At 36.7% G+C, this 27,225-nt stretch overlaps 1 protein-coding gene across 5 annotated transcripts in view; it reads right to left on the bottom strand.

Annotated features, from left to right (window-relative positions):
- Positions 1 to 1,985: 1,985 nt before the first annotated feature.
- CNPY1 (canopy FGF signaling regulator 1) overlaps positions 1,986 to 27,225 on the bottom strand; it is a 67,769-nt gene continuing 42,529 nt past the window's right edge. Inside the window, exons 1-4 of one of the 5 annotated variants that reach the window (XM_054017021.1) lie at positions 12,728 to 12,817; positions 11,870 to 12,073; positions 10,053 to 10,149; positions 1,986 to 5,076 (exon numbers count right to left, since the gene is read on the bottom strand). In XM_054017021.1, the coding sequence (XP_053872996.1) occupies positions 5,039 to 5,076; positions 10,053 to 10,149; positions 11,870 to 12,013 (279 nt within the window). In that variant the 5' untranslated portion in view covers positions 12,014 to 12,073; positions 12,728 to 12,817 and the 3' untranslated portion in view covers positions 1,986 to 5,038. The other 4 variants (XM_054017022.1, XM_054017018.1, XM_054017019.1 and 1 more) reach the window with 4 other exon arrangements.

The following is a 27,225-nucleotide window of genomic DNA, read 5'->3' as shown; positions in this document are numbered from 1 at the left end:
CTGATATTAATATTTAACTTTTAACTCACAGGATCCTTCATGGTCTCAGCTCTGCTTAATTAGCTGACATTTAGCTCCCTGTATTCCACAGCACACACCTAAGATTCCTTAGGTACCCGTTTATTAACATTCCCCAAAGTAGATTGGAGCAGGCAGTTACCAGACTCTTCATCAATTGCTCCTGAAGGCTATGGAATTCATTGCTGAGTGCCATTAGACCAGACAATTCTGTAAATATGTTTAAAGGCATGAAGACATCCTTGTTTTCAAAAGCTTTTCAATCAGTTTAAATGAGCTTTGTGAATTGTTATTTTAAACACAAAGCCTTCTTGAGATGCTCCTCAAGAAAGTCATTGTATTAACCTAGGTTGTATTATGCACAATTCTGCTGTTAATCAACATTTTTACAGCAATATGTGATCCTACAACACTGCTCAGGCATTTAGGTCCATGAAAGCCATTAGTGTAGCAACTCCATCTTGTATTTATTGTCTAACCCACTTGCTCTCTCCTTACTGAAAGCCCCCCTGCATCTTTTGTATGATCCCACGATGTCCTGGATTAGACACTTCGGGGTATATATTATTTTTTAAATTTACTCTTTGCTCACAATAGAAGAACATACCAAGATAATTTGATCATTTTTCCTCTCATGCCCTTTTCTAACCTCTTGGGAAAAGATTGTCTACTATTCCCTCCCCACCTCCCCCAGGTGAAAGCTACAATTCTGAACAGTGCGCACCTTACCTGGCTCAGTGGTGTAATTCAAGTAATCTTACTTGATGTATATCTGGATTTACCTTCAACAGCAGCATATAAATGTAGGAGCAGTTATTAGAGACTAACATAGTTTAAGCTATCTAGCAACTGAATAATCTTAATACTAATTATCTACTTAGCTACCATAACAAAATATGCTGCATAGGAATGTGTATAATATAATTGCAGAGCATTTCATACAGCTCACTATGTAAGAGCCATTAATAGCATTTAATTAAATTTAGATTTGGATACCCTAATTTGTGATAAACTTAACGTGCATTAGGAATACCACACAAGTTAATATTTTGCTCAGAATATTTTGACATAATTACACCTTATGTCAATAAAATACCACAATACTGCAGACTAATAAGCATTTTCTAAAAGTGTATTTTGATGAAGCTATCATATGTGTAAACAAATGTCAGACCACAGAGAAAAATATGAATAGAAAATATGACTAGTTATTGAACAGCCTTGTTTTTAGGGCTTATCTTAGTAAATAACGTATTGATCTTTCCCATTTGGCACCTTGGTTCAATTCCACTTTCCATTCCTAAGTGAAATGAATGTAGTGGTTTCAGCTCATTCCTAGCAAAGAGTAATCCACATTAAAACTAAAATCTGTCACTGCAAATTGGTTCTTTGCCTGGTAGACTTGGCATGGAGAATGAAATAAACCATTCAAAAGTAAATGTATAATTGTAATGGTGTCACCATCACTTTAACAAAAACTTGGGGCCCAGAACCCCAGTTGGGTCAAATGGACATAGAGCCATTTGAAGTCAGTAGAACTACCCTCAATTACACTAGCTGAGAAACTGGCCCTGGATTCTTCCAAACAATCTCTATGTTTTTGTTGAACTAATAAGGGGCCAGATTCTTCATGCAGTTATACTGGTAGAACCCACTGACTTCATGACTGTAGGATGGCATAAATAAGGATGGAATAGGGTTTAAAAAAGAAATGTATCCTGATTCCATTTCCCCTGAGTTTTGAGTGAATATTCATGTATTGGAAAAGTAAGAACCTATCAGAGCTGTATACTAAAATTTCTATTGATAACAGTGGATTACTTTTTATTAGCTAACTATTAACTAAGCAGCAATATTTCACTTGGCACTCAGATATCATGGTGAGCAGTGTGATATAAATACCTAGATAGTTGGAATCCCAAGTACACCCAGGATGTCTTTTACAGAATCTGTTAATTTATAAAAGGTAAAATGCATGCAGTATTTTATTAGGCACAACACTTCTCACTGAACAATAATTAAGATGCTTTAGAGAGAGCCTCAAAGATTAAGTACATTTCTCAGTACATAGTAATTGCAGTAACAAAACAGTACTAACATGAGATGAAAATTCACACAAAAGTCTTTTCCAAGCTGGTCACAGAAGATATTGGGTGTGATCCACTACTGTGTTACTCCATTTTTACAGTAGAGCAACTGGACTGATTTCAATGGAGTTATGCTGGCGTAAAACTGGAGTGATGTGGTGGTGACTCTGGCCTACCTTTTATAACCAACATACTAAAGTATCGATATGAAAGGCTCCCAATATTGTTTTCACTGTGAAATATAAAAACAGGTGCAAATGTGCAGAAAGATTCTTTATTGAAGGGCCATATACTGGTACTATCTTCTAGATGCAGCAGAAATCACACTGACCTCAGTGGTTGTATGCAAGGATTGAAGACGGCATATGGCCGTCAATGAATAGTAAAACACCCCAGACCGATAGTCAGAATTTCATTCATATCCTGTAAGTACACGGCACTATCACAAAAGATTCTCAGCGCTTAGGCAAGAAAGTATAACACAGCATCAACGTTTTAAAGGGGCATGGAAAAAAAGTCTGAAAATATTTATTACAAGCAACACCTACGATTAATGTAACTGAGAAAGATTTGAGGAAAATATTTCCTCTATTCCTCTACTCCATCCCCCAATTTGTTTACTTTATTTAAAAAAAAAAGTTCTGTCAAATACCTAATCAGTTGGTTTGTTTCTCCTGTATAATCAGTTTCCTTTGTTTTTTGTATGGGTCTTTCACACAGTAATGGAGAGAAAAATAAATTTTTATTTATTTATTTAAGAGAGAGGAAACTGTGATTGTCAAATCCCCCAAACTGGCAGGGCAGCTAAGAGGTACTATTTGAAACCACTTCTGACTATTTTTTTTAAATAGATGAGATTCCACATGGACTGCGTGTCTCTTTATTATAACATATTAATACATTTCTTTTTAATAATACACTTGGAACCAAATTCTGCCCTTACCATCCTCTCAAAAAAATCAATAGGATTGCATGGAGTGTAAACATGGGAGGAATTCGACCCTTTCAATTTAATTTTATACTTAAACATGGCTAGACGGCCTTTTCCTACTGTATGAGTCTAAATGAAACTAACTGGAAACCTAACTGTTTATGGTTCATATTCAGAGTGTTTGCTAAGCAAATCAGTTTATCATGTCCTCCACTTGGTAAAAGTTGACCAATTTTGCACGTTTGTTAAATAATGTAATAGAAATGTAGTTTAAAGTTTAATGTAACTTTTTTGCTCTCGATGGAATGTTTATATATACATGCAAGCTTATAGTTCAACTATATTATTGAAAAATGAGAAATGTTCTTTAACTATGGAAAATGTTTCCCTTTTACATAGTATTATTGCTTTGCTGTATTCAAACTGTAACTCGTGCTAATCTGTTCTATTTCACTGGACTGTCAACAGGAGATGGCAGAAAATATTTCACATTTAAAAAAAAAGTATAACACTTTTAAAGAACATTAAATCATACAACATACTAATACTTTCTTTTAGTCAGTATGCATGATTTGTTTGCATAATACTGTATGTCAGTTTATATACCTTAGATGGTAGTCAAATTGCAACTATGGTGACATAAATTTTTAAGAACTCTTTTTAGGTTAAACCAATCTCTTTTTCCTCTGAACATTCTACTGAACCTTCATAATGTTTTGGATGAGCTATCCTGATAATCTTAAAACACAACTAAGTTGTTCAGTCTTTCAATATAATATTTTCACAGGATATTTGAGACCTAACCAAATATTCACATACAGAGTCCTATTGGGAATATTCCACACACTAAACTCCAATTTACAACCATTGGTGTTCTGTGTGTGGAACGACTGCACAATGCGCTCATGTATTTTTAATAATCAAAGACAAATAACTTTAAGCAGAATTTTTCAGACAGTGAACAAAGATTTTGATAGCTAGATTATTAATATATCCCATAGCTACTGGACTAGACAATTTTATTATAAAATATTGGGAAATATAAATAAATACTTTGTGTTAGTTAGTAAATACCTTGCACTAAAAACAAATGACTAGATGCATTTTACCTGTGTGGAGTATATTAAGGGTACTTTCATCTTTCTCCATTTGAAAAGCTGGTTTAAAATCTGAATGCCATTACAGTAATTATTAATGTTAAATAAGATCACTTTTTAATATCTTTTGATTGCAGACTTTCTGAACACTTACAGCATGCATCAGTAGTGCTTTGCCACCAGATTAAATATTTCAATGTTTGTTCAACTTTTCATTGTACATAAAGTTCTGAAACTTAGGGTTGGAAATTTTAAGTGAATGGCTTGTTTTAAAGAAATCATGTGTGTTTCATTAGCTTATATAATTTATAAGGGAAAGGATAAATATTTGGAAAGATTCTCACTTTCATCCATAGGGAGAATATGAAGCTAAAAAGTACTCAAAACTATTTTGTAGTAAAATTTGTTCATGTATACTTGGAAATACATTGGAATCAACCATTTGTTATAACAAAGGACAAATGCACAAGAACAATAACAGATTTACTTAAATTGTATTAGGTATTTGTTTCAGTTAAACAAGAGCCATAATTTTCACACTCAAATAGTCCTTTTTTTTTTTTTTTTTTTTTTTACAATCAGACATTGGTTTTGTCAAAATTAACACACCTGGCATGAATATCTTGAGATGTCAATTGTTTTACCTATAGAAATGGTCAATAATTAATTACATGTTAAACCTAAGATCCTTGCCAAAGCCATGCAAATTTCAGTTTAAATATTTTAATATGAAAACATAAAAAAATTAAACAAACAGGAACTTACGCACATCTAAAAATATCAATGTAAAAAATAAAAGATATTACAGGGGCAAAAAAGGCAGAGAATCACTATTTGATTACACAGGAAGATTTTTTTGTGGTTGTCATCTTACTTCGCTCTGTAAAATTCATAGTTTATCGATGCTATAGCTCAGTGTGCGTAGCAGATTCTTCACAAAGACCTGAGGGGGAAAAGCGTTACATATCATTACTAATGTTTTAAACAGTTACATTTTGTTAAAAGCACAGAGCTTTTGAATAAATAACAATAAACCAGTGACAAGTGGGTGTCTGAAGTATAATACTGAGGCTTTGATACCAACCCTGTATTTTTCCTGGATACCGATGATCCATCCCTCTTTAACACAGAGCAACCAGACCTTTTAAAAAGTACTGTAAAACTACCAGTCTTTGCCCCCCTGGTTTCCAGATAGGTTAAGTTTAAGTATTTTAGGGGCCAACACGTCTGTTACATGGTATGAAGAAGATCCATGCAAACGCATGTGGGGTGGCATCTTTACAAAATGTTTTAAATGCTATGAAATAATCTGTGTGTTCATTTTAAGTCAACCGTTATCCCATTATGAGCTATGCAATACAGATTCCTTAATTATCACATCACAAAAACATAGATGCATATTTTACTGAAATACATATTTAAACACTTCAAACTCAGGAAATGCCCAAGGTTTCCACAGTGACCTTAGTGTAAGCACATTGCATACACGGGTTTCAATCCGTTCTTCAGCTATTTCCACGTACTCGCTGAAGTTGACTGAAGTTATGTGTGGATCTCTGAGGGTAGAACAGGGCATATTATGTCCCAAAGTTACATTTAGCAACATTAGTCATGGTAGAAAATTTCACTATTATGCAATGTGAAGTGTTCGGGTTAATATGAAATTTAATTTGTGTATTGCCTGACTTCTGAGTGTTTAATTGAAACCTTAAGGTTACGTTAAAATATGGTTTGAATTCATTTTTTTTAAAGTAAAAGGAGATTATGGCCCCAATTCTGTAATGAGATCTGCCAACATGTACCCTTCAATCTCTGTAAAGTCTTACTGAAGTCTGTGCTAACAGATTCCATTGCAGGAAAGGAGCCTAAAACACAAGTCTCTGTATTGACTGTGAATTTCCATTGCTGCATGGTCAAAAACAAACAAAAAAACAGTGCAACTATGGAATTCCACAGTGAAATATCACCACAATACCACATCTATATAACCAATGTATGTGCTTTATTTCATAACCCAGTAAACAGTATCATAACACTTAACCTAGTGGAAATTTAACGTGCCACACATACACAAAACAGGTATTTTCATTGCTTATCACTGTAATATTTTTTAGCTTTGGCAAACTGTCCTGGAGTTTAGTTCTCAGTGAGAACTAGCAACCTAGAAAGTATCAACTTGCAAAACACAACTGTTTGAGTAATACAATTGCAGAAAAAAAATCTTTTTAAAGGAGAAAAGGGTTTCCCCACCACCATCCTTGCATAACTCAAAAATGGGTGAATAGAATCTGCTCAAAATTTCATAATTAGTAAATGAATAATTAAAAATCACCTTTGGGATGAGACCAAGAATGGAAAATTTCAGCCAAAAAGAATAATTTTGCAGCATTAATAGAAGTCTCACTGTTACTTTAATTATAGCTTTCACTGCTAGTGCTTGTATTGTTTTCCGCTGATAAAACAATTGACACTAGACTATACATTAATATAATCCACCGTTGGCTGGTTTCCTATTTCTCATTGGTTTAAATGCACTTTATCATAATTCAGTACAAAATCTGAATTAGAAACCATTGATATGTCAGTGTTCCACAATTATCATTGTTGGGGGCGGGGAGGGAATGAAAAATTTTGGACAACACTTGTTAATTCAGGATACATCAGTCTAACTTTATTTATCAAAAACGTTATCATTTGATTGGTCAAATTAGAAATTTGATCTTCCTGTTTGTAGCTTGGAAAAAAAAAAGGTAATGTGTTTGAGAACTAACTCCTAGACTCTTAGGCATGTGAAAAATTGTAGAATATCTAAAGGCATGTCTAAGCACTTTTGATTGCTTGTCTATGGAAAGGGTAGCATAGAGATTTTTTTGTGTGATCAAAGAATATGTGTGACAGAAAACTGATCTATGGTTACAAATATCAAACAGTTTCATCTTTCTAAAACACTGCACTGAAGTTTTTCCATTCTTTAATCAAACAAGAAACACCAGTGTATTATGAACATGTATATAACATCTAGAATAGAGATGTGACTAAAAAAAGAAGTACTAAACATGTCTTGTGAGTAGTTTCTTCTCAGTGTGCACATGACTCCTATCAGCATCATGTTTATGCATTGAGAGGATATTGTGCCCTTTAATATTTTACCTTAGCATGGTTTAGAAGGGATATATTTGATTATATCGATAATAGGACATTTGTTATAGGTTACCAGCATAAGTCACATTCACATCCTTTGCTTTTAACAAATTAACATTATGGAGGTTAAACCAACTATTTTGATTTTCCTTTAAGATGAAATGCATAGCAGTAAAATCAATTATTTGCCCATAGCAAAACTTTATATAAAGTTTGTCCATGTTGGTCACTCTGGTACGATAATTTTTGCACCCACAACGTTTAAAATGGTATCTTGAATTCACACATACAACTATGGATGCAAAGCGCCAAAAGTTGACAGTAAGAACATAAGTCTATAATATTGCTTTAATTTAACATATGAATGAAGTATACCATTGTAATACAGACAAAATATTACAAAAGTCACATTTAATTCTTATCAGCTGTACTCCTTTGGAAGTTGCATATAAGTGTTTTATACTTGGCACACATTTTTACACAATGATTTTCAGAGAATTGCAATTTCCATTTTCTCAGGAGTTTGATGCCAAATTCTACGGAAAATTCAGACAGACATTTTCCTACCACTCAGGTATCACACTTTTCCTCAACCAGCTGCTAGCTGCAAGATTATTTGTGGTATTTTGCTTTCACTGAATTTCACTGGTGTTTAATAAATGTCTTTTTATCCCTTTTCATGGCTTATTATATTAATTAATTTTAAAAAACTGTGCATAATGGCTTTTTTTAAAAAAAGTCTTCTTATGAGTTTTCGATTTTCTTTCCTTTAACATAATGACATTTTTTCCTTGTAAAATCAGATCATACAAAGAATGGCAGATTAATTTATTTCCCTCTGCATTTCTTCACAGTGTTAGAGAGGTTTTCTTTTTAGCGTGACTATGGTTTTTGCAGCTTCTTGAATTTGCAATGCAACTATTTGCATTGTTTTGCTTATTAAATGGCATCTTATTTGTCTGTGCTAATTGCTGGTAAGAGGAAAGAGTACTAAACTTTTTCCCCTTCTGCAAAGAATTTTTGATATTTCCTCAGTCACGCAAGTTCCAAGCCCTGCTCTCCCTACTCATGTAAACAGTCACCTACTTCAATGGGGATGCTCATGTGAGTAAGACTAACGTGTAACAATGAGAATCTTTTCCACTGTAAATTAGGGAATTGTTTTATCAAAGTTATAATTTTGAATGAATATATGCAGAAAATATGGTCATACAGTTGAGTTTAACAGCCCAACAAAATGATTGTACAAAAAATGAGGGCATCTTGTTAATGAAGAAAGATATTTCACAATAGGTTGGTTTTAAGCATAAATATTTTCTGTGCAACTTGGCCTATTATCTAGAGGGGTACAAAACAGTTATTTTACACCAGGTTTACAGGCAATTGTGACAACAGCCAGCAAGGTGAAGAAAGCTACCCAACTTATTTGTTTACAAAAAGCATATTCATTATTGTTTTTCTACACTGTCCTTTCGAGGTCTTTATTTTTACTGCTAGATTGCCTTTTTCTTTAACAAGCACAACAGCAAAAACAATACTGTGCATTTTGAAGGAGCTGAGGTGTTTTGAGAATTATTTGTGCTAATCTCTTCATCTACTGATTATTAAGACCAAATATAGCTCTATAACTACAGCATAAATTATTTTTTTAATTGAAACATTATTGGAAAGTTCTATTTTTTAAATGATTTGTCTGAATATCTGATAAAAAGAACTTTAAAATTTATAATAATGGATTTTTCCAGCCCTCTAATCGAACTTTTTCAGCATATGTTAAAATACACACTAACATGAACAAATTCTGTATACTTATTTCTATTAACTTCTATCAAATCAACTTTAGTACTTTTATTGTATGTGCTACATATTAAAGACTTTGAACCTTAAAACACATACTAATATTACAAACATTGATTCTAAGATCAATATTTCAATGCATATTCTATCACTTTTCACTATAAAAAGCACATCCAAAAAGGATGGTCCCGCCACATTTATAATTTTACGATACTAAGTGCATTCAATGATGTGCTTCTTGGTTTTAAAAATGATTACATAAAATAAAATCACATTGAAAACATGACCAACAAATAGCATAATGTATGAATTTTCGTAATAAATAAACTAAATGTCATTTATCAAGGCATTTTTTCCTAGTTTCAAAGTTCTGAGAGGCATTACATTTTTGAGAGGAATATATTTGGCATAGGAATGCCAAAGTATTTAAATGCATTTTTTCTAACAAACGTCTATAGCATGCCAGCAGTTTTAAAGTTTGAAGCAGAACTCCCCACTGATGTCAATGAAGAGTTCTGTTCACAAATTGATGGCTACATGTTAATTCTAGCTTGTAACATGAACTATGAGCAATAAACAACTAAACTTAATAAAAAGGTTGTTCCCCCCAACCCTCCCCCACACACACCCCTCTGTTTTACTGCAAGAGGTTATTTTCATTCCTTGCTTTGGGATGGCAAAACAAATACACAGAGTAAAAATGTGCTGACCGTGTAACACTAGGAGAAAAACACACTTCATTAGATGTGGAATGCTGAAATTATGCTACGTTCAAATGTGCAAAAGAATTAAAAACAGATGTTAAAATCTTTCTTTTAAAAGAACCATTTTAAAAATAGTTATGTAGAGCTGTTGCTTATTCAGCTAACACTTCTCCTCCAAAGTGGTTTGTTGCACCCAAAGCAGTACACTAGGTTTCGGGGTGGGGGGAGGGAGAAAAATATGCTGTAGAGAGAGCACATGTTACATCAGACACAGTACCTGATTTTTCACTGCACAGCTTGTCAGCTAGATAGTCTGCCTCCTGGGCGATAAGTGAGAAAATTTCATCTTCATACTCTTCTATAATACTTTCACACTGTAAGAATAAAACAGGAACATATATATTATATATACATACACCTACACACAGAGACAGTACCACTCCAGCAAAGAAATAAACAAGATTGCTAAACCAGAACTGTAAAGTAATACAGTGGAAAGGGGAACCTTATTTTGGTTTGCACTTCCTGTTTTGTACAAACAAATGATTGCCTGTTAATGTTCAAAATATTCCTTAAGATTTAACTATATGCTCTGTCTGGTTGTCTTTTTAAAAATACACTAACTAGGATAAGAAATCATTTACAGGTCACATTTTACTTGCTTTTGAAAGAACACCTTTCAATGTCAGTCACTATATTCATGGAATAGTCACTCAAAAGTTAAATTAAATACTAATCCATTTCATGTTATTACACTAATATTCACAAAGTGCAGATAAATAGAGCTCTCTGATCAAACTAACGCATCTTTGGTTTCACTACAGATAACAAAATTGACAGTAATCTACCAAATGGTCTCTTTTCAATGTTTTAAACATTTTAAAGACTATCAGTAATTTAACTTCACTTATAGAAAATGGATTTCTGATGTTTTGAACAGGGTTCAACACTACTACTGAGGCAGAGTCTTGGTGGAGTGTGTCTAAAGAGACATTTTGTTCTGAAGAGCTGTATTATCTACAGTTATCTTTTGGCAATCCTGAGCACATATTACGAAGGACAGAAAGTACTTTCCCAAAAGCCCAGACTATGGTTTAATCATTAAACAAGGGTAGAAGCCCCATGAAATGGATTGCAATTAAAAAAAAATACACTAAGGAAAACTCTGATTTAAATAAAGAAGTCATAACTCTACTACAAAAAAAAATCTCTTGTATTTCTCGAAAAATTAGCTCTAGAATGTGCCATTGCAAGAATAAGATTTTTTAGCTGTTTTAAGTCAACATTTCACAGCACTCAACATCTTTGAAACTCAGCCATTACCTTTACTTCTCAGTGAAAATGCAAGTCACTAAATGTGCACGCTGGCTTAATTTCATGGATTTAATAGTCTCACAACATTGCGTTTGTGGTGAACTGAATACATGTGGAATCATATGCAGCAAATCACTGCCCTAGATACTCTTTTCTATATTGTGTGTTTCCTGACACTAGAAAGATACTTAATGCATAAACAAAACAAAATTATATGATGAAACTGGCACTTAAACCAGCATTCTTGAATTAGCTCACAGAAATTGGTCTCCACTCAACAAGGCCTAAAGAAAAGATGACACCCCTCCTCCTTCTTTAATCCAACTATAAATATTAAAATTACAGTAGTATTAATTTAGATTTTTACCCAACACCATAACTCCCTATTTCCTGCACAGAAATTAACAAATATACTTCCGTAGTAACACTGATTTGTATTTAATCACTTACAAAAATTCCTCAAGTAAAACATAATTTGAATTGTTCCAGTTTGGGAAATTTGTAACATGTAAACTGAGAACACACAGTATAATCCATGGGTAATTCTTGCAACTAAAATGCCATCTGTTTCTAAATAACATTATAAACCACATTATTATTTTCAAACACTTAACGCGATACGGTGACAAGCAAATACAGAGCATATTAGAATATGTTATTATTAAAACAATTTACTATATGCACGAATTTAGTACTTGAAGCTATATTTATCATACAGTAAAGAGTATACACTAGTAATACTTTAGCATACAATGTTACCAATTTGTTATGTTAGCTTACCGCAAATTTCAAAGGTTTGTAAGCATCAGAATAAAAATAGAATTTTTTAAAATCTGCATAGATTTTCTCATCTTTCCTAGGAGCAAATCTCTTGAATGTCCTTTTTTGGGTTTGAGGATCCACTTGCAGTTGGTAATCATTCATTCTATCACATATATTTTCCAATACTTCCGTTAAGTAGGTCTCTGACTTTGCTAAAGGAACCTAGTGGGGGAGGAAAATGGAATTTTCTTTTCTTATTATACATATTACCAAAAATAACTTTAAGAGATTGTACCTCTATAGACCGATGTGTCATAGACAGAGAAGAAGAATCAGTGCATATCTCTTAATCTGCATAATTGTTGACCCATATTATATTACATACATAATTAAAAATGTCAGCTAAATCTAAGGTGACACTGAAATATAAAACATTTACTCTTGCATAAAACATCCCCTTTATACTGAACCAATTCTAGAATGCAGTTATCAGATTTTAATTTGTAAACATATTGTCATTCAAAAAGACATATACCATGCAGCAAATAAATAGAGACCATAGACTACAGTTGATATTTTATCGACATAACCATGAAAGATTTCTTAAGTCACTTTGTTTCTTTAGTTGAAGTAGAGTTCTAGAAAGTCTTTTGCTTTCACTTGGTCTGTCTTAGTTGCTGTTCGTCAACTCAGATGCAGCTGTTTAATACTTCCCAGGGGTTTTGTGAAGAAAATAATAGCTTACAAAATTTAACTTCTCCCAGGTTCTACTATTTCAGCTTTATTTTCGAACAGCTGGTCCATGTCTTTGTCCATTCCCTTTCCTTCAGAATTAAGCAAGAATTCAGCAGAAACATTTAGACACTACCTACATACTTAGTGAGAGTCTCAACAGCTAGTGCTCCCAGGGTCAAAGAGCACCCCTCGCCCTTGGTAACGGGGACAAAAAACTTCTCTCCCGTCTAGACAGGTCAAGGTGCAAGATGCTCCTATCTCTGTTGCTTCTTCCGGAAGGGGGCGTGAACTGAAGCCAAGTGCACAGTAAACAACAGTGCTGCATCCTTGGACCTTTAGAAGATTTTTCTCTCCACCCTCTGCTGATCAAAGTAGGAAGTTTTCATGACAACCATAGTCAAAGGGGCTGAATCACAAATGAACTCGATTTCTGCAATGTTGATATATCCAGTCTCTATTGTCTCTTTTCAGACACAGTATGAACCCTTCCGGTCTCAATGATTACATTACAGAAGCACTTTCACATGTGTGCTTCATTTACACAAAGGGTTTCCCTGCTTCACCACCATCTGGCCACAGATCAGATAAATAGAGGCAGGAGAATTAAAATTAAAGCCTAAAGGTTTTTCTTCTTCTTAAACTAGGTCCTATTATGAAATCCTCCTCCCCCAACCTCATTCTGGATGTGGAATCTACTTTTTTATGAAACCTGGAAAAAACAAAAAGGGCATGAGGCAAACATTGTATTTTTTTTTTAAAAGTCAGTTTTTAGTTTAAAATAATCTACATGTAGAGAGATGTGTATCCTATTTTACAGTAAGGTTGGGTTTAGTTGCATTTTGCTATGAAAACTATTTTATTAATTTCAGTATTAACATTTAAAAAGCAAATGTGTATCATAAAGCAAGGAAAGTTAATGGCAGCACAACATGGTTCCTGAAAGACTATTTGAATTATGGATTCCAATCTCAAGTGTTTTTTTCCCACCCATTAGAAGTTGAGGCTAACAAGACAACATGGCACATGGATATGTCTGACTGCCTCTTCCAAATACTTAATATGCAAAAAAGAAAAACTGAATTTGCAAATAAAATAGAACTTTTACAAATCCTCTTGCAAAAGACAAAAGATTTGACATAATAGACCAAATGCTCTTCCGGTGTAACTTCCACTAAGGTCAATGAGGTTATACCAAAGATGTATTTGACCCAATGTGCTTTCAGTAGCAATAAGCTATCAAACCAGCTCACTAGCAGGGGGGATTTTTAATGGATATACTAACTATATTTATTTGCAGATAAAAAGAGATATACCGTGTTGTCCTAATACAAGCAAGACTGTATTTTAAGTTTTGAAAAAGAGATCTATTTATAGTCCAACTGTTGTTCAAGAATTCACTCACATACTTACACTCTTCCCCATCCCCTTCCTGTCAGTAACTCCCGATCCAATCACAAAAGCTAACAGTGGCTTAGCAAGAGTATACATCATGAGTGGCAAGTACTGTATAAGAACATAGAGAATGAGACTATTACTATATGCTGAAAACAAACCACCTATGCATTAAAAAATGCTTCTGAAACATACTGAACGAAAATCAAACTTCACAATGCATGTAACAGCAGCTACAGATCAAATTCCCTAGATACTTTGTGTACAGGGGTTAACACTTATTGAAGGAATTTTGCAACCTGTTTATTCTTATATTTATATGCCATTTTTTGCTCTCATTTCCACCACCTATTATATTTCTCATAATGTTCTCAGAAGCCAACATATGAACTGCATTTTCTTAACTTCTCTTTGTATTTCAGTATGTTGTCTTATTATATTTAGGAAAATCATTTTAGGAGTAGCATATTCGTGAAGTAGATTAATAAAATCATAATTACAAGAACTTTGCTTTAAAATGGTTACATTCGATTTTTTCTTGTCAAGTTAATAAAAAATTATACTTAACATGTGACCTCTGAATAACTTTATTTTTTCACATAACTATTAGTTTGTCTGGAATCAGACTCTCAGTCCCTGTAAACTATAGTGAATGGGGTATGCATATATATGGTAAACCCTTACACATGATAGATGTATGTATCTGTTCATTTCTGGTGTCTACTTATTAGCTGTTGGATAATGAGCTTTTATTAAAACCAAGTATAACTTGAATTTAAAAGAATAAAAAAGATTTTGTTGAAATATACTCAGAGTTATACCTGACCCCCAAAAGTTGAGTGTTCTTTTAAAAAGTGTTTTAATAATAAGAGCAATAAGTATTTGGACAAGTGGCAGAAAACTAAAGCCTTTCTTTCTATACTGTGAAGATTTTGAATAGTACTTGTCAATAAAGCAACTCCTATTGTAATTGTACCGGAGACATGGGCCTCCTCCCCGAAAAAGCTGTCTCAGAGATACTAACCTCATTAAAATATGAATGAAAAGACAGCCATCATTGTAATGGGACAAAGCCATTTTACCCTGCACCAAACTTTATCTGCTATTTTTTGTAAAAATATAAATATGATACCCAGCAAATTAGTCATTACATTTGATGTGCATATTGATGACAGAATGCATGAATTATTTTAATTTTTCAGATAAATCACAGCCTCCGATCATTCTAAATGTTTGATTATTTTTGTTAAACATTTAATAATCTGTTGATTCTTCATATTATTTGACGTGTTTAAAAAGAAAAAAAAGATACCCTTTAATTTTTTTAAAAAGTTCACTGAAATTTTTGCTGTTTATTTTTGTTTCCCAGAATACTTCAGCCAATTTCAAAAGACAGCTAGAGAATTAATTACAGACTACTATGGCAATACCTTAATAACAGGATGTTCATTACTATGTCTGTTAATCTCATCGTAAATTTCTTTGCTTGATAGGTACCACAATCAGCCACAACAAGAATACAATTGCATTATGATGTGTGATAAGAGATATAAAAATGTAACTGCAGTATATATGTATTTTCAAAAACAATCAAGTGTTTTTTCAAGAAAACGGTACATATTTGGTTATATTTTAAAAAAATAGAGAGAGAGCCAGAACTGATCATATGCAAAGCTTTATATTTTATTGGAAATTGTTTCAAATCATTTTTAAACACGTATTTTAAAATGTTTCACGTAGTTTAATCACTATCTTTTCATCCACAAAGTGTTCAAATCATTTTTGATATTAGTTAAAAGTCAATATTTAGAAGTGAAAATTCAAACCTCCTTTGCTCTAGGCGAAAACAGGAGAAACATGAATGCTGAGCTACTCTAAAGGCTGATGGGATATATAATTAGCTATTATGTTAATTGAATCCACTGTGAGTTTGTTGTATGAGATTTCTTCATATAATATGCAAATAGCTTATAAGGTTTAGTTTTATTAGACAATACAATTAGAAATCATCTAAAGGAGTGAATTCTAATGAGGCATGATAAAGGTTTGTAAAAATATCTGTTTGCTACATGAGCAGACCATCTGGGCTTAATCAATAAAAGAAACTGTATTGTGTAACAGAACATTTAGAAGAAACTTTTAAGAATTTACCTTTCCAGTATCCATTCATAAGAAATTCAACTTTAAAAGCAGGAGAGTTCATGTTATTAAGGAAAGAGGTGAAATTCTTGTAATATGGGAGGAAGTCACTCTGTTAATCAGACAATTGGAATATTGTTTACTTAAAAATAAAAAGCAGCTCTCCGCTGTGATGTTAATTGTGTTTGTACAGATACACTTTAAGTGAAGTGTTCCATGAGCAAAGTTAGCCATTAATAGTAATAATAAAGACGTGATCCAAGCAGATGTACATACATTAGCTTTTGTAGTGTAACTAATCAGCGTAACTTCACTTTCAGTAAGATTCTCCAGCATTTTAATATCTGGAATTAAGAACTTTCTGACAAAGGAAGAAATTCACACTATGGTATTCCACAGCAAGTCACAAACTCAACACTTGCATTCCTTTTCATTTAAGGCCAGCTCCAAATATTAAACTGGTTTAGTTAATGCCAGAATTCAAAATATGTGTAATCTCTGGTCTAATGCAGGCTATTCAAACTTTACCTAGTGCCAGAAAAAATTATTGCTCAACTCCTAACCATAACTGAACATCATAATAATAGGTTTCAGAGTAGCAGCCGTGTTAGTCTGTATCCGCAAAAAGAAGAACAGGAGTACTTGTGGCACCTTAGCGACTATTAATAAATGTGTTAGTCTCTAAGGTGCCACAAGTACTCCTGTTCTTCTTTTTATCATAATAATAGTAATATACTTCACTCTCCTATGGTATCCAAAGAGTAGTATGGGTTTGGGTTCTTTTTAAACATTTAAAAATGGTCACTAGCAACCCACTAAGAAAAAACAGAAGCATAATGGCAGCTGAAGCTCCACCCATACAAAAAAGAAATATTATCCCAATGAGTTCACTGCCACTTCAATTCACGGATAGAAGTGAAAGAGGACTTCAAAATATGATTAAACTACTCATTCATCATCTGGACTCTGTTTCTTCTGGAATAGGCTTAGTTTTAGTGGTCTGTGTCGGAAAGCCTATGTTCCTAAAGGGGAAAAGGTCTGAAATACCAAAAAAAGAAAAGGGTAACTTTTTTTAAAAAAAGGCAACATTGTGCAGATGGCATGATAAACCCATCATACCCACTTATATAGCTGATATAAACATAAGCCTATAATTGCAGTTAATTAACGCTTCTTTAATCTAGTCACTTAAAAACCTGCAGGGCAAGTGTTTGTTATTCTGAAGAATATGAAGCCCTCATCACTATAGAAAAAGGATCACCTCATACACACCTCTTCTTCAGCTGAAATACAGTTTGCTCCAATACCCATTTTCCTAAGTTTTGCTCTAAACCATTAACCGGTTGCTTACCATCTCTAATGGGCATCCAAACACCGCCCAATGCGCCTGAAGTAACAACCAGGCAATCCAAACAAACCATCCTATCAAAACACAAACTTTATTTACACTCCCACTTGCATTTTCTCCTTAAAATTGAACACCTTCTTTAAAAGAATGTTGAGCTGCCTTCAGAAATCAGGTACATGCTCCTGAGCATTAGTGTTGTGTAAGTGTCAGAGGGGGATGTTACCTAGGCAATATTTCTACTAGTCGCTGACAAGCCCCTTCCAGAACAAGCCCAGGATGCGTCTGCTTAGTATAAATGAAATCATTCTGTTAGCTGAATGGAAGGTGTTCAGCAAGTACCAGCAAAGGGTATCCCTTCCACTGCACGGCACAGAGGGAATCTAACCCACCCAAATACACCTAGGAAGCAGGTGAAGAGGAGCCCATGTGGCCATTCATTCTCCTCTCTCACCTCTCCTGAAACAATAAAAGCCCCTCTGATGAACACCACATGGTTGAGACTGCAAATGATTTTGGGTGTATCTGTCTGAAGGCAGAGATTGAGTACTGTTCATTTCCTTGGCAAACTGGGGAAGATATAACTGCACTAATTTGGATTCTGTATATGGCTTCTATCCATGCAGATGATGTAACTATACAGTCCCAATCAGGTCACTAATTATTCTGATTGAGCTGTGCTGCTAGCAATAGGAGGGAGCCAAAGAACACAGAGGGCCAACCTTTTACAGGGATACCCTGAGATCCATGGAATTAGTACCAGGATTTCCTGTGTATCCCCCTCAAACTCTCCTTAGTCCAAATGTGCTCCCCTCTCTGAGTAGCCACTAAGATTTTTCTCTCCAAGGAGTTAGTACTTTGTAAATGATGTAACGGATTTTCCAAATAACTTTTCCACTTCCATGCACATTTGGGTGCAGAGGGATGATGGTGCCCAACCTTCTGAATAAAAGAGCAAGTCGTCAAAAGTGGGGAAGCGTCTGTTTTTGATATTCTATTAATGGAATGATTTTAAAGCAACAGCATCTGTACAGACAATGGATTCATGACTCCAGCACAGGAAACTATGTAAATAAAGGGAAATCCCTAAGGAAATTTCAACTAGGTTTATACATGACAGTGAATAAAGTTTTCTAATCAGCTGAAAGTTTATATGCTTCCTAGATTTCCTTTCTAGAAGCTCAAGACACAGCATCTATCCCTCCCCCATATTCTCTCTCCAGAAATACAGGCCCTTGATTCTCCTCCCATATAACTCAGGAGTAATTCCATTGAAGTCAATGGAGTTACACTGGCATAACATTGAAAATTAGGCATTGTCTATATTCAAAGTTGCCCCCTTTAAATTGGTTTTTAAACTGGTTTAGTTAAAACTGATGTAAAACACAGTGAGGACATGCAATTAAATTTTAACCAGATGTATATCAATTCAGTGTATCGATTCCTTACCAAATTAAAATAAATCGATACCGTAGGTTTGAAACCAGATTAAGAGTGTCCACATTGTGTTTTGCACTGATTTAACCAAAATGGTTTAAAAATCACACCCTTACTAAAAGTGATGTAACTCTGAATACAGACAAGGCCTAGGTGAATCAGATCCCCAGCACCATGCAAATGTTTGTCCTTTCCTGGATTCTTTCAAGATATTGCCACCTTTCAATTTCCTTGTCCCAGAATCATTTCAGAAGGTCACTGGAATGGCCTAAAATAATGTTGTGATTTTTAGGAATATGACCAGGGACTGAACATTAACCTCCTAAAATCTCTCCCTAGAACCAGACATTTTTAAGTTAAAGACACTGGTTGTTGGAATTACCCTGGACATCTGCCAGGTTTGTGTTCAGGAAGTAAGTGAGCATTACGAGTATACTCATCTCTGCAACACCCCTTCCATAAGAGCAGCCTTCTCCCACATGGGAGATGCTGGGAGTGTGGAATGTACATAAGTGCCACTTGCGACTTCTTGTGAAAAACGTGGAAATGAATGGTCAACTATACCACATCAGGAATTGTCTCCACAGATGTGGAGCCAAATACACCAGGTCCTCCCACAGCACACTCATTATGCAAAGGAGCCAGCTGGCCACATATCTGACAAACACGCCAGAACACTTTGTATGGCTTGTGGGTAAGAACACAGACAGCTGAAAGGAGCGGGGATGAAAGGTTTGCTGACATTCTACTCAACCTTAACCATTCTTTATTCACAGGAAATAATGGTTAACTGCAGGAGACTTGGCTCATGACCCCATTCATCTATCCAGCTAGGCTCGCTCAGCTCAGGAGAGGTAGAAGGCGGCACACCGTGGGGCACTCTGCCACTGAATGTACTTTTGGATGGTTGAAAACTTGCTTCAGGTGACTGGACAGAACAGGCTGGGGCGGAAGCAGGGAGAATGGACACACTCCCCAAGTCACCTGGCAAGGGGCTCTCTTCTCTATTGCAAGCTGCACAGGGTTGCAATCTAATGGATTCTATTTCCCCATCAATACACTTTCCTTACTGAAGAAAGACACCCTACCTAAACAACATGAGAGCCAGAGCTTGCCATAGTAAGTCTACTATGAATCTCTGGAGCAAAGAGCATCGTCAACAGCACTACTCGTACAACTAGAACGATTGCACACAAAGTCCAGACCAAGATTTCTGTATGCACCCTTCATGGGTAAAGGAAAGGCAGCAGGATTTCAAAATGACTGTAGCCATATAAAAACACATAAGATCTGCAGCCAGAAGAGGAGAAGACATTAAACAGCTCTAATTCTCTTGTTATGCCTCTCCTGACTGATGACAATTTAGACTCTGATTCAGCAAAACAGCACAGCATGTGCTCAAACTGCAGTATGTGAGTGGACCCATTGACTTCAGTGGGATTTAAGCAGATACTGAAGTGTTTTGCTGAACTGGGGCCTTGCTGTCTATCTTCTTCAGTCTAGCACAGTGGTACTTTAGCTTCTCAGCTTGGAACTGCTGGGAGAATGCCACAGTAAAGGGCAACTAAGGACCCTTGCTAAAGAAAGTCTTGAGCCTTTGTGAATGATGGATCAACAGCCGACATGGCCCAGCTGAATTTTACTGCTAGGAAAAGCGAGAGGTAATCACACCAGTAATTAGGCCTATTTTTTGAAGGATTTTCTATAGTAATACACAGTCTTGAATTGTATTCTTCAGCAATGTGGATCCCAGAAGATGCTTTAAGACCAAGCACTGAGATGAGATGGGCACCCTTCAAACCCAGCCAGGTGATTGAGAGAATCAGCTCTCTCAATACATGCAAGCTCAGCTGAGTACAAAGGTGTCATTTTTACACAGTCACCTTTCTGAGCAGAACTGTGAGTAATGCACACTTATCTGTTAGCTGCTATGAGCCCTCCTCCGTGTGCACATGGCAACATTCTGACCAGACCTCCAATCATCTGCATGAGCCACATTTCAGATGTGGGCACTGACAGATATAAATACATGTCCCCCATAACAGAATTCTATGGAAATCAAAGAATTATAGGGCCAGTTCCTGGTTCACACTCCTTTGAACCACTCAGGCAGCACTATAGGGCCTGAAAACTGCCCTAAATGTGTGGCTGAGGCTTCCCCTAATGATCTCTGGCCAATGTAACAGTTTCTAGGGGACTGTGACAAGACAGCCTAGTTTAGAGAAGGCTCAGGGTAGCTCTAAATTACAGAGCAGCCAACTGTTCAGAAGATGGGCAGGAAGTGAAGAAGTGGGCTTAAAGGCACCTTTATACTCTGCTGCTCAGCCACGCTGAGTGAGCATCAGCACAGCTCAAGATTGGGACCTCGCTGTCCAAAAAACATGGTTGCAAGAAATGAACGTACTGCACTTCCTTACTTCACCCAGTTGAACACAAGCACATGCTGAAGCTGACAGTCCTTCCATCTTTCCTTTTTGCAAAAGATATTTTAGAAATTCTTATGTTTCAGTATGGATTTTGCCCTTTTTTTTTTTTTTTTTTTTTTTTTTAGAAAAGCACTATCATCAAGTTTTAGGCCCGTTTCCTAGCCTACAATATAGCTACCTACATATATAAGGCAAATCAAATTAGAGCAACTACAAACTTTCATTTAAATATAAACATTCTGAGTTAAACTTGCCTTCCCCATGAGTTTCCGCCAACTAATTTAGCCATGTGGAGAAATTGGATCTGTTGATAAATAAACATTACAAACTAATTCTATACAGACTTATCAGCTATCACTTAACAGAGACAAAGAGGATTATCACCACAGCTGTCAGGAAAGACTGCCTCTTTACTACACTGACAGGTACCAAAGGTCATGTTCTTATGACAGCCTTTTGGGACTACCCAAATTTCTCCAAAAGACTTAACCCACATTCTGAAGAAAGCAGAAACTCAGAGTTGATTTTAGCTAACCACTGAAATGTACTTTATGAATAACAAATAGATAGAGACCAACAACATCAGGTAAAAGAATCAACAGTAGTAACTGATCGATAGTTTGACATTGTTTAACTGAAGAGGAAAGGTACGACTAAGATATTTCTTAAATTTGGTTAATATGACAAAAGCCACAAAAATCAACTGCTTTTTGTGAAGTGCATGAAGCTAATAAATATAATTGCAAAAGTGGTTGATGGGCTGTGTCTTATAGGGTGTTTCTAAAGACAGTTATTCCAAACATTGAAAGCACATGCATATTTTCTGAGTGATCTACCTTAAGAGAGTTTGCCAACCGCCTTTGATAATGCCTTAGATATAGCTAAATAACTTTACTACACTATTTGGGGTATTCCTGGGTATTTTCTACAATAAGTATAGGTAATTCTACAAATACTAAAAATAATTTTATTTATTCAAGGCAAAATGGCAAGTTTAAACAGGACATATAAAATAACAGCATACAGGTAAGTCCACATTTTCAAAGTGAAGTACACATAATTGCATGTCCATCAAGTATTTGTGCATGCGCGAGTTAAGAATGTGGAAATCTACGTCGGAAACTGTGCATGTCTAACTTTGAGAATCTGGCCAACTATAGATGCACAAACATACGGTAACAGAATACATCCAACGCCCAATGAGATGGTTGTAACAGTGACACTCAACCCATAACAGCTAAAGAGACTTTGATATTGAACAATCACAAATTAAACCTTTCAAATACACAATGAATATGACAAGCTTATTATGAAGTAGCATGTATAGAATATTTCCACTCGAGTAACTTTCTGAAAGCTTCAACATCAAAGCAGATATACCTGTGCAAATATGGGTTTAGTCCCTCTGCCTGAGTGTGTCTCTGATGGTTTTTTTTTTCCAAATTGCCATTTCTCCTCCCCAAAGTAACTGCCACATTAACGTCAGATACATTGCCCAACAATTCACACAGGCATCAGAAGAGACCCCCATTCAGAGCTATAAAGACCCGTGAGCTGAATACCACTGGTTTGTAACATAAGTAGTCCCTCAGAGTTACAAACACCAGAGTTATGAACTGACTGGTCAACCACACACCTCATTTGAAACCCAAAGGACTCAATCAGGCATCAGCCGAGACATACACACACAAAAAGCAAACATAGTACAGTGCTGAGTTAAACATAAACTACTAAAAATAAGGGAAAGTTTAAAAAAAGATTTGACAAGGTGAGGAAACTGTTTCTGTGCTTGTTCCATTTAAATTAAGATGGTTAAAAGCAGCATTTTTCTTCTGCATAGTAAAGTTTCAAAGCTGTATTAGGTCAATGTTCAGTTGTAAACTTTTGAAAAAAGTTTTGTTCAGAGTTACGAACATTTCAGAGTTACACCCGACCTCCATTCCCGAGGTGTTCGTAACTCTGAGCTTCTACTGTAGATTAAAAATGTTACACATTTCATTTCCAATTGACAAAAAAATTTACACTTCATGGGCATGATATCAAAATTGCAAGCCTGAGAAAATCATAGATTAATCAGAAGATATTCTGATAATTATTGTAGATTTAAATAGAAGGCATTACAGAACTTTTTGAAGTAAACAAAGTAATTTTACTTGTAACTTATCTTTTGCATCCCAACTCCACTAGTTTGGAATTGATGGGTATTTCCTTTCCAAACAGGATTGACAGGCAGCAGTGACCAATGAGGAATCTTGAAATGTTTTGGCACCAGCTGGCTGAGAGTCATTTCAATCTTTACTTCCTTCAGTGTTATATTTTCAGAAAACTTCCCAAGCCTCCTTAGCTGGCAACACTCAAGGGAAATTTTAGTAACACATACAAACACTATGTTACCTAATTTGCAGTATGGCCAAGATTTTTTTTTTTAAATGGTGCCTAAAGTTAGCCTCCTAAATCAATAGCATGACTTTCAAATGCCCCAACTTCAATGGGAGCTGCTGAGTGCTCAGCACATTTGAAAACCATCACTTATTTAAGTGCCTAAATATAAATTTAGGAACCTAATTTGGAGTTGGTCTGGGGTCTTATAGGCCTTTTAATTTACTATGTTTGAATTTCTTTTAAGTCTGACCTTAACTCTGAAGTTCCTGGATTTGCAATGCTTGGCTTTGAGATAATTACAATATCCCTGTAATGTTTTCTGAAGTTACTGATACATATTCTCAATTTTAAATCCATTTTAATATATTTTTTTCTCTGGGAATTTCCTTAGTTTTAAAAAGTTATTTTAAAAGTCATAAACCAATGATAAACAAGAGAGCCAAAGAGAATGCTATCATGAGATATTTTGAATTCTTCCTCTTCCCCTTATCCCATCACCTGGGGTTATGTCATCGTGCAAGCATCCACCATCTTCTTTCGTCCAAGGCCTGCTTACCATCTTCTTTGATGCAATCCATCCATTGCTCCCTCAGCATCTCCTTCCTACAATGCTATTTTCACCAGGTCCTCTTCGTTCATCCTCTGCATGTGTCCAAACCCGCTTCCCAGATTTAGTCAGCCACATCAGCCTCTTTGACTTCCATCCTAATACTTTCATTTCAAAATTTGTTTCTTTGTGTAACTCCTATTGTGGTGCAAAAACATCTCATTTCCAACACCTGTAGGCATTGAATATGCTGTCTCTATTGTCCGTGGTTCTGCACCATACAGCGCTATGGGCACAACACTGTTCTACACTATCGGCCTGTTGGCTCTCTAGCTACTTCTCTATCCCTTGCCAAATTACAAACATGGCATCTGTGGTTCCTCATCTTTTCCTAAAGCTGAACTGTTTTTGTTTGAGGAGGGATTCCACCATTCTCCTAGTCCTAGTATCCAGGATACATTCCAGTATCTTCATTCCATGCAACAGTAGCTTTATCATTCAATAATTTCCATATTCACTTTAACCATTCTGCTCCTCCATTTTATGCCTCTCTTGCCCAAGACTTTCCCCAGGTTTGCGGTCACTTCATCAGGTCCCACTACCTAACTGCTCTTAATTTCCTGGACTACTTTTTCAGGAATCACATTAGGATCACAGGTTGGCAATTCTGTCCTAAAACGGTTCACCTCATTTAATATAGTCTCAAAGTTTTGTTTCCAAATTTCTTTCACTTGTTTGGGTGTTACTAGAAGTCTCTCCAAACATCATTTACAAATGGCACTGCAATCCCATCCTCCTTCCATTGCAGCTCATTTTTGTAATGCTATAGCTTTTTGCCAGCCTGCTGAGGATGATTTTCAAGCTCAGGATACAAATTGTCTAGGGCAGGGGTTCTCAAACTAGGGCAGCCGCTTGTTCAGGGAAAGCCCCTGGTGGGCCGGGCCGGTTTGTTTACCTGCCGCGTCCGCAGGTTCAGCCGATCGCGGCTCCCACTGGCCGCAGTTCGCCACTCCAGGCCAATGGGGGCTGCAGGAAGGGCGGCCAGCACGTCCCTTGGCCCACGCCGCTTCCCACAGCCCCCATTGGCCTGGAGTGGGGAACCGCGGCCAGTGGGAGCCGCGATCGGCCGAACCTGCGGATGCGGCAGGTAAACAAACCGGCCCGGCCCGCCAGGGGCTTTCCCTGTACAAGCGGCGGCCCTAGTTTGAGAACCACTGGTCTAGGGCATTGTTTTTGGCCTTCTTCGCTGCCTGCTTGGAAGCTCACTTTGCTTCTTTGTATTTGTTTTCATTTACACTCAATGGCTTCATTGCTTTTTCTCTATGGACCATTTTCTTATTTCAGATTGTTACTTGCACTTCTTCAGTCCACCACCACTCCTCTTTCTCCATCTGCATCATTCACAAGCCTCTTCCACTGCCACAATCCATGTTCTTTTGAGGTGGTTCCATCCCTCTTCAGCCAATGCCAAATCTGTTTCTGGACACTTATCCTGTACAGGTTGCACAAACTTCTCTGCCATGCTTCCTCTTAATTTTCTGTACTTTAATCTTCTTTCTTTTGAGCTTTGCTCCCTCCTTGTCCAACACTCTACCACAGTCTTTGCCACAAGAAGTTTGCATTAAAGCACTACCATCTCACTAGGTTTCACTTTGCAGTCCATAACTCCACTGAGATTTCCTAAGAACATAAGAACAGCCATACCGGGTCAGACTAAAGGGCCATCTAGCCCAGTATCCTGTCTTCCGACAGCGGCCATTTCTAGTTGCTTCAGAGGGAATGTACCGAACATCAAGTGATCCATCCCCTGTCACCAATTCTCAGTTTCTGGCAAACAGAGGCTAGGGACACCATCCCTGCCCATCCTGGCTAATAACCATTGATGGACCTATCCTCCATGAACTTATCTAGTTCTTTTTTGGATCCTGTTATAGTCTTGGCCTTCACAACATCCTCTGGCAAGGAGTTCAACAGGTTGACTGTGCGTTGTGTGAAAAAAATACTTCCTTTTGTTTGTTTTAAACCTGCTTCCGATTAATTTCATTTGATGACCCACAAGTTCTTGTGTTATAAGAAGAAGGAGTAAATAACACTTCCTTATTTACTTTCTCCACACCCGTCATGATTTTATAGACCTCTATCATATCCCCCCTTAGTCGTCGCTTTTCCAAGCTGAAAAGTCCCAGTCTTTTTAATTTCTCCTCATATGGAAGCTGTTCCATACCTCTAAATCATTTGTTGCCCTTGTGTGTACCTTTTCCAATTCAAAAATATCTTTTTTGAGATGAGGCGACCAGACCTGCACGCAGAATTCAAGATGTGCGCCTACCATGGATATATATAGAGGCAATATGGTATTTTTCTTATTATCTATCCCTTTTCTAATGATTCTGAACAGTCCAAGGGAGGCAGAGCTTGCCCAAAAGTGGTGGGGCCAGAGCTTCTGACCCCCGCCCCTCTTCTTCCACCCAAGGCCCTACCCCCAGACAAGCCAGAAGCCGGAGCGGGACTGGAGCCACAGACCCTCCACCTGCCTGGGATGGAGAGGTCAAGAGCAGCCCCTGGCCTATATCCCCACCCCACGGGCCAGGCAGAAGGGTCCGCAACTCCCTACAGCTGCTCGCGGCTCTTACCTGGACCTGGCTGTGGGACCGCAGCCCAGACATGGTAGGAACCACGTGGGCAGCTGCTTGGAGCCATGGCATAGACCCTCCACCTGCCCAGATTGGGGGGGGTTGAGAGCAGCCCCCAGCCCATGTCCCTGCCGGCCCCCCACCCAGGCCAGGTGGAGGGTCCACTGCATAGCTCCCAACAGCTGCCCACGCGGCTCTTACCATGGCTGGGCTGTGGCCCCCCAGCCAGAGCCGGGTCCAGGTAAGAGCCACGCATGGTATGCAGGCAACTGTAGGGAGCCACAGACCTTCCTGCCATGGGTGGGGGGGGGGCCCACAGGATGGGGACATGGGCTGAG

Source organism: Malaclemys terrapin, chromosome 2 (genome assembly GCF_027887155.1).
Source record: "Malaclemys terrapin pileata isolate rMalTer1 chromosome 2, rMalTer1.hap1, whole genome shotgun sequence".
Classification (NCBI taxonomy): Eukaryota; Metazoa; Chordata; order Testudines; family Emydidae; genus Malaclemys; species Malaclemys terrapin.
The sequence above is the reverse complement of the archived record's forward strand: the minus strand, read 5'-3'. Positions and strand labels throughout refer to the sequence as shown.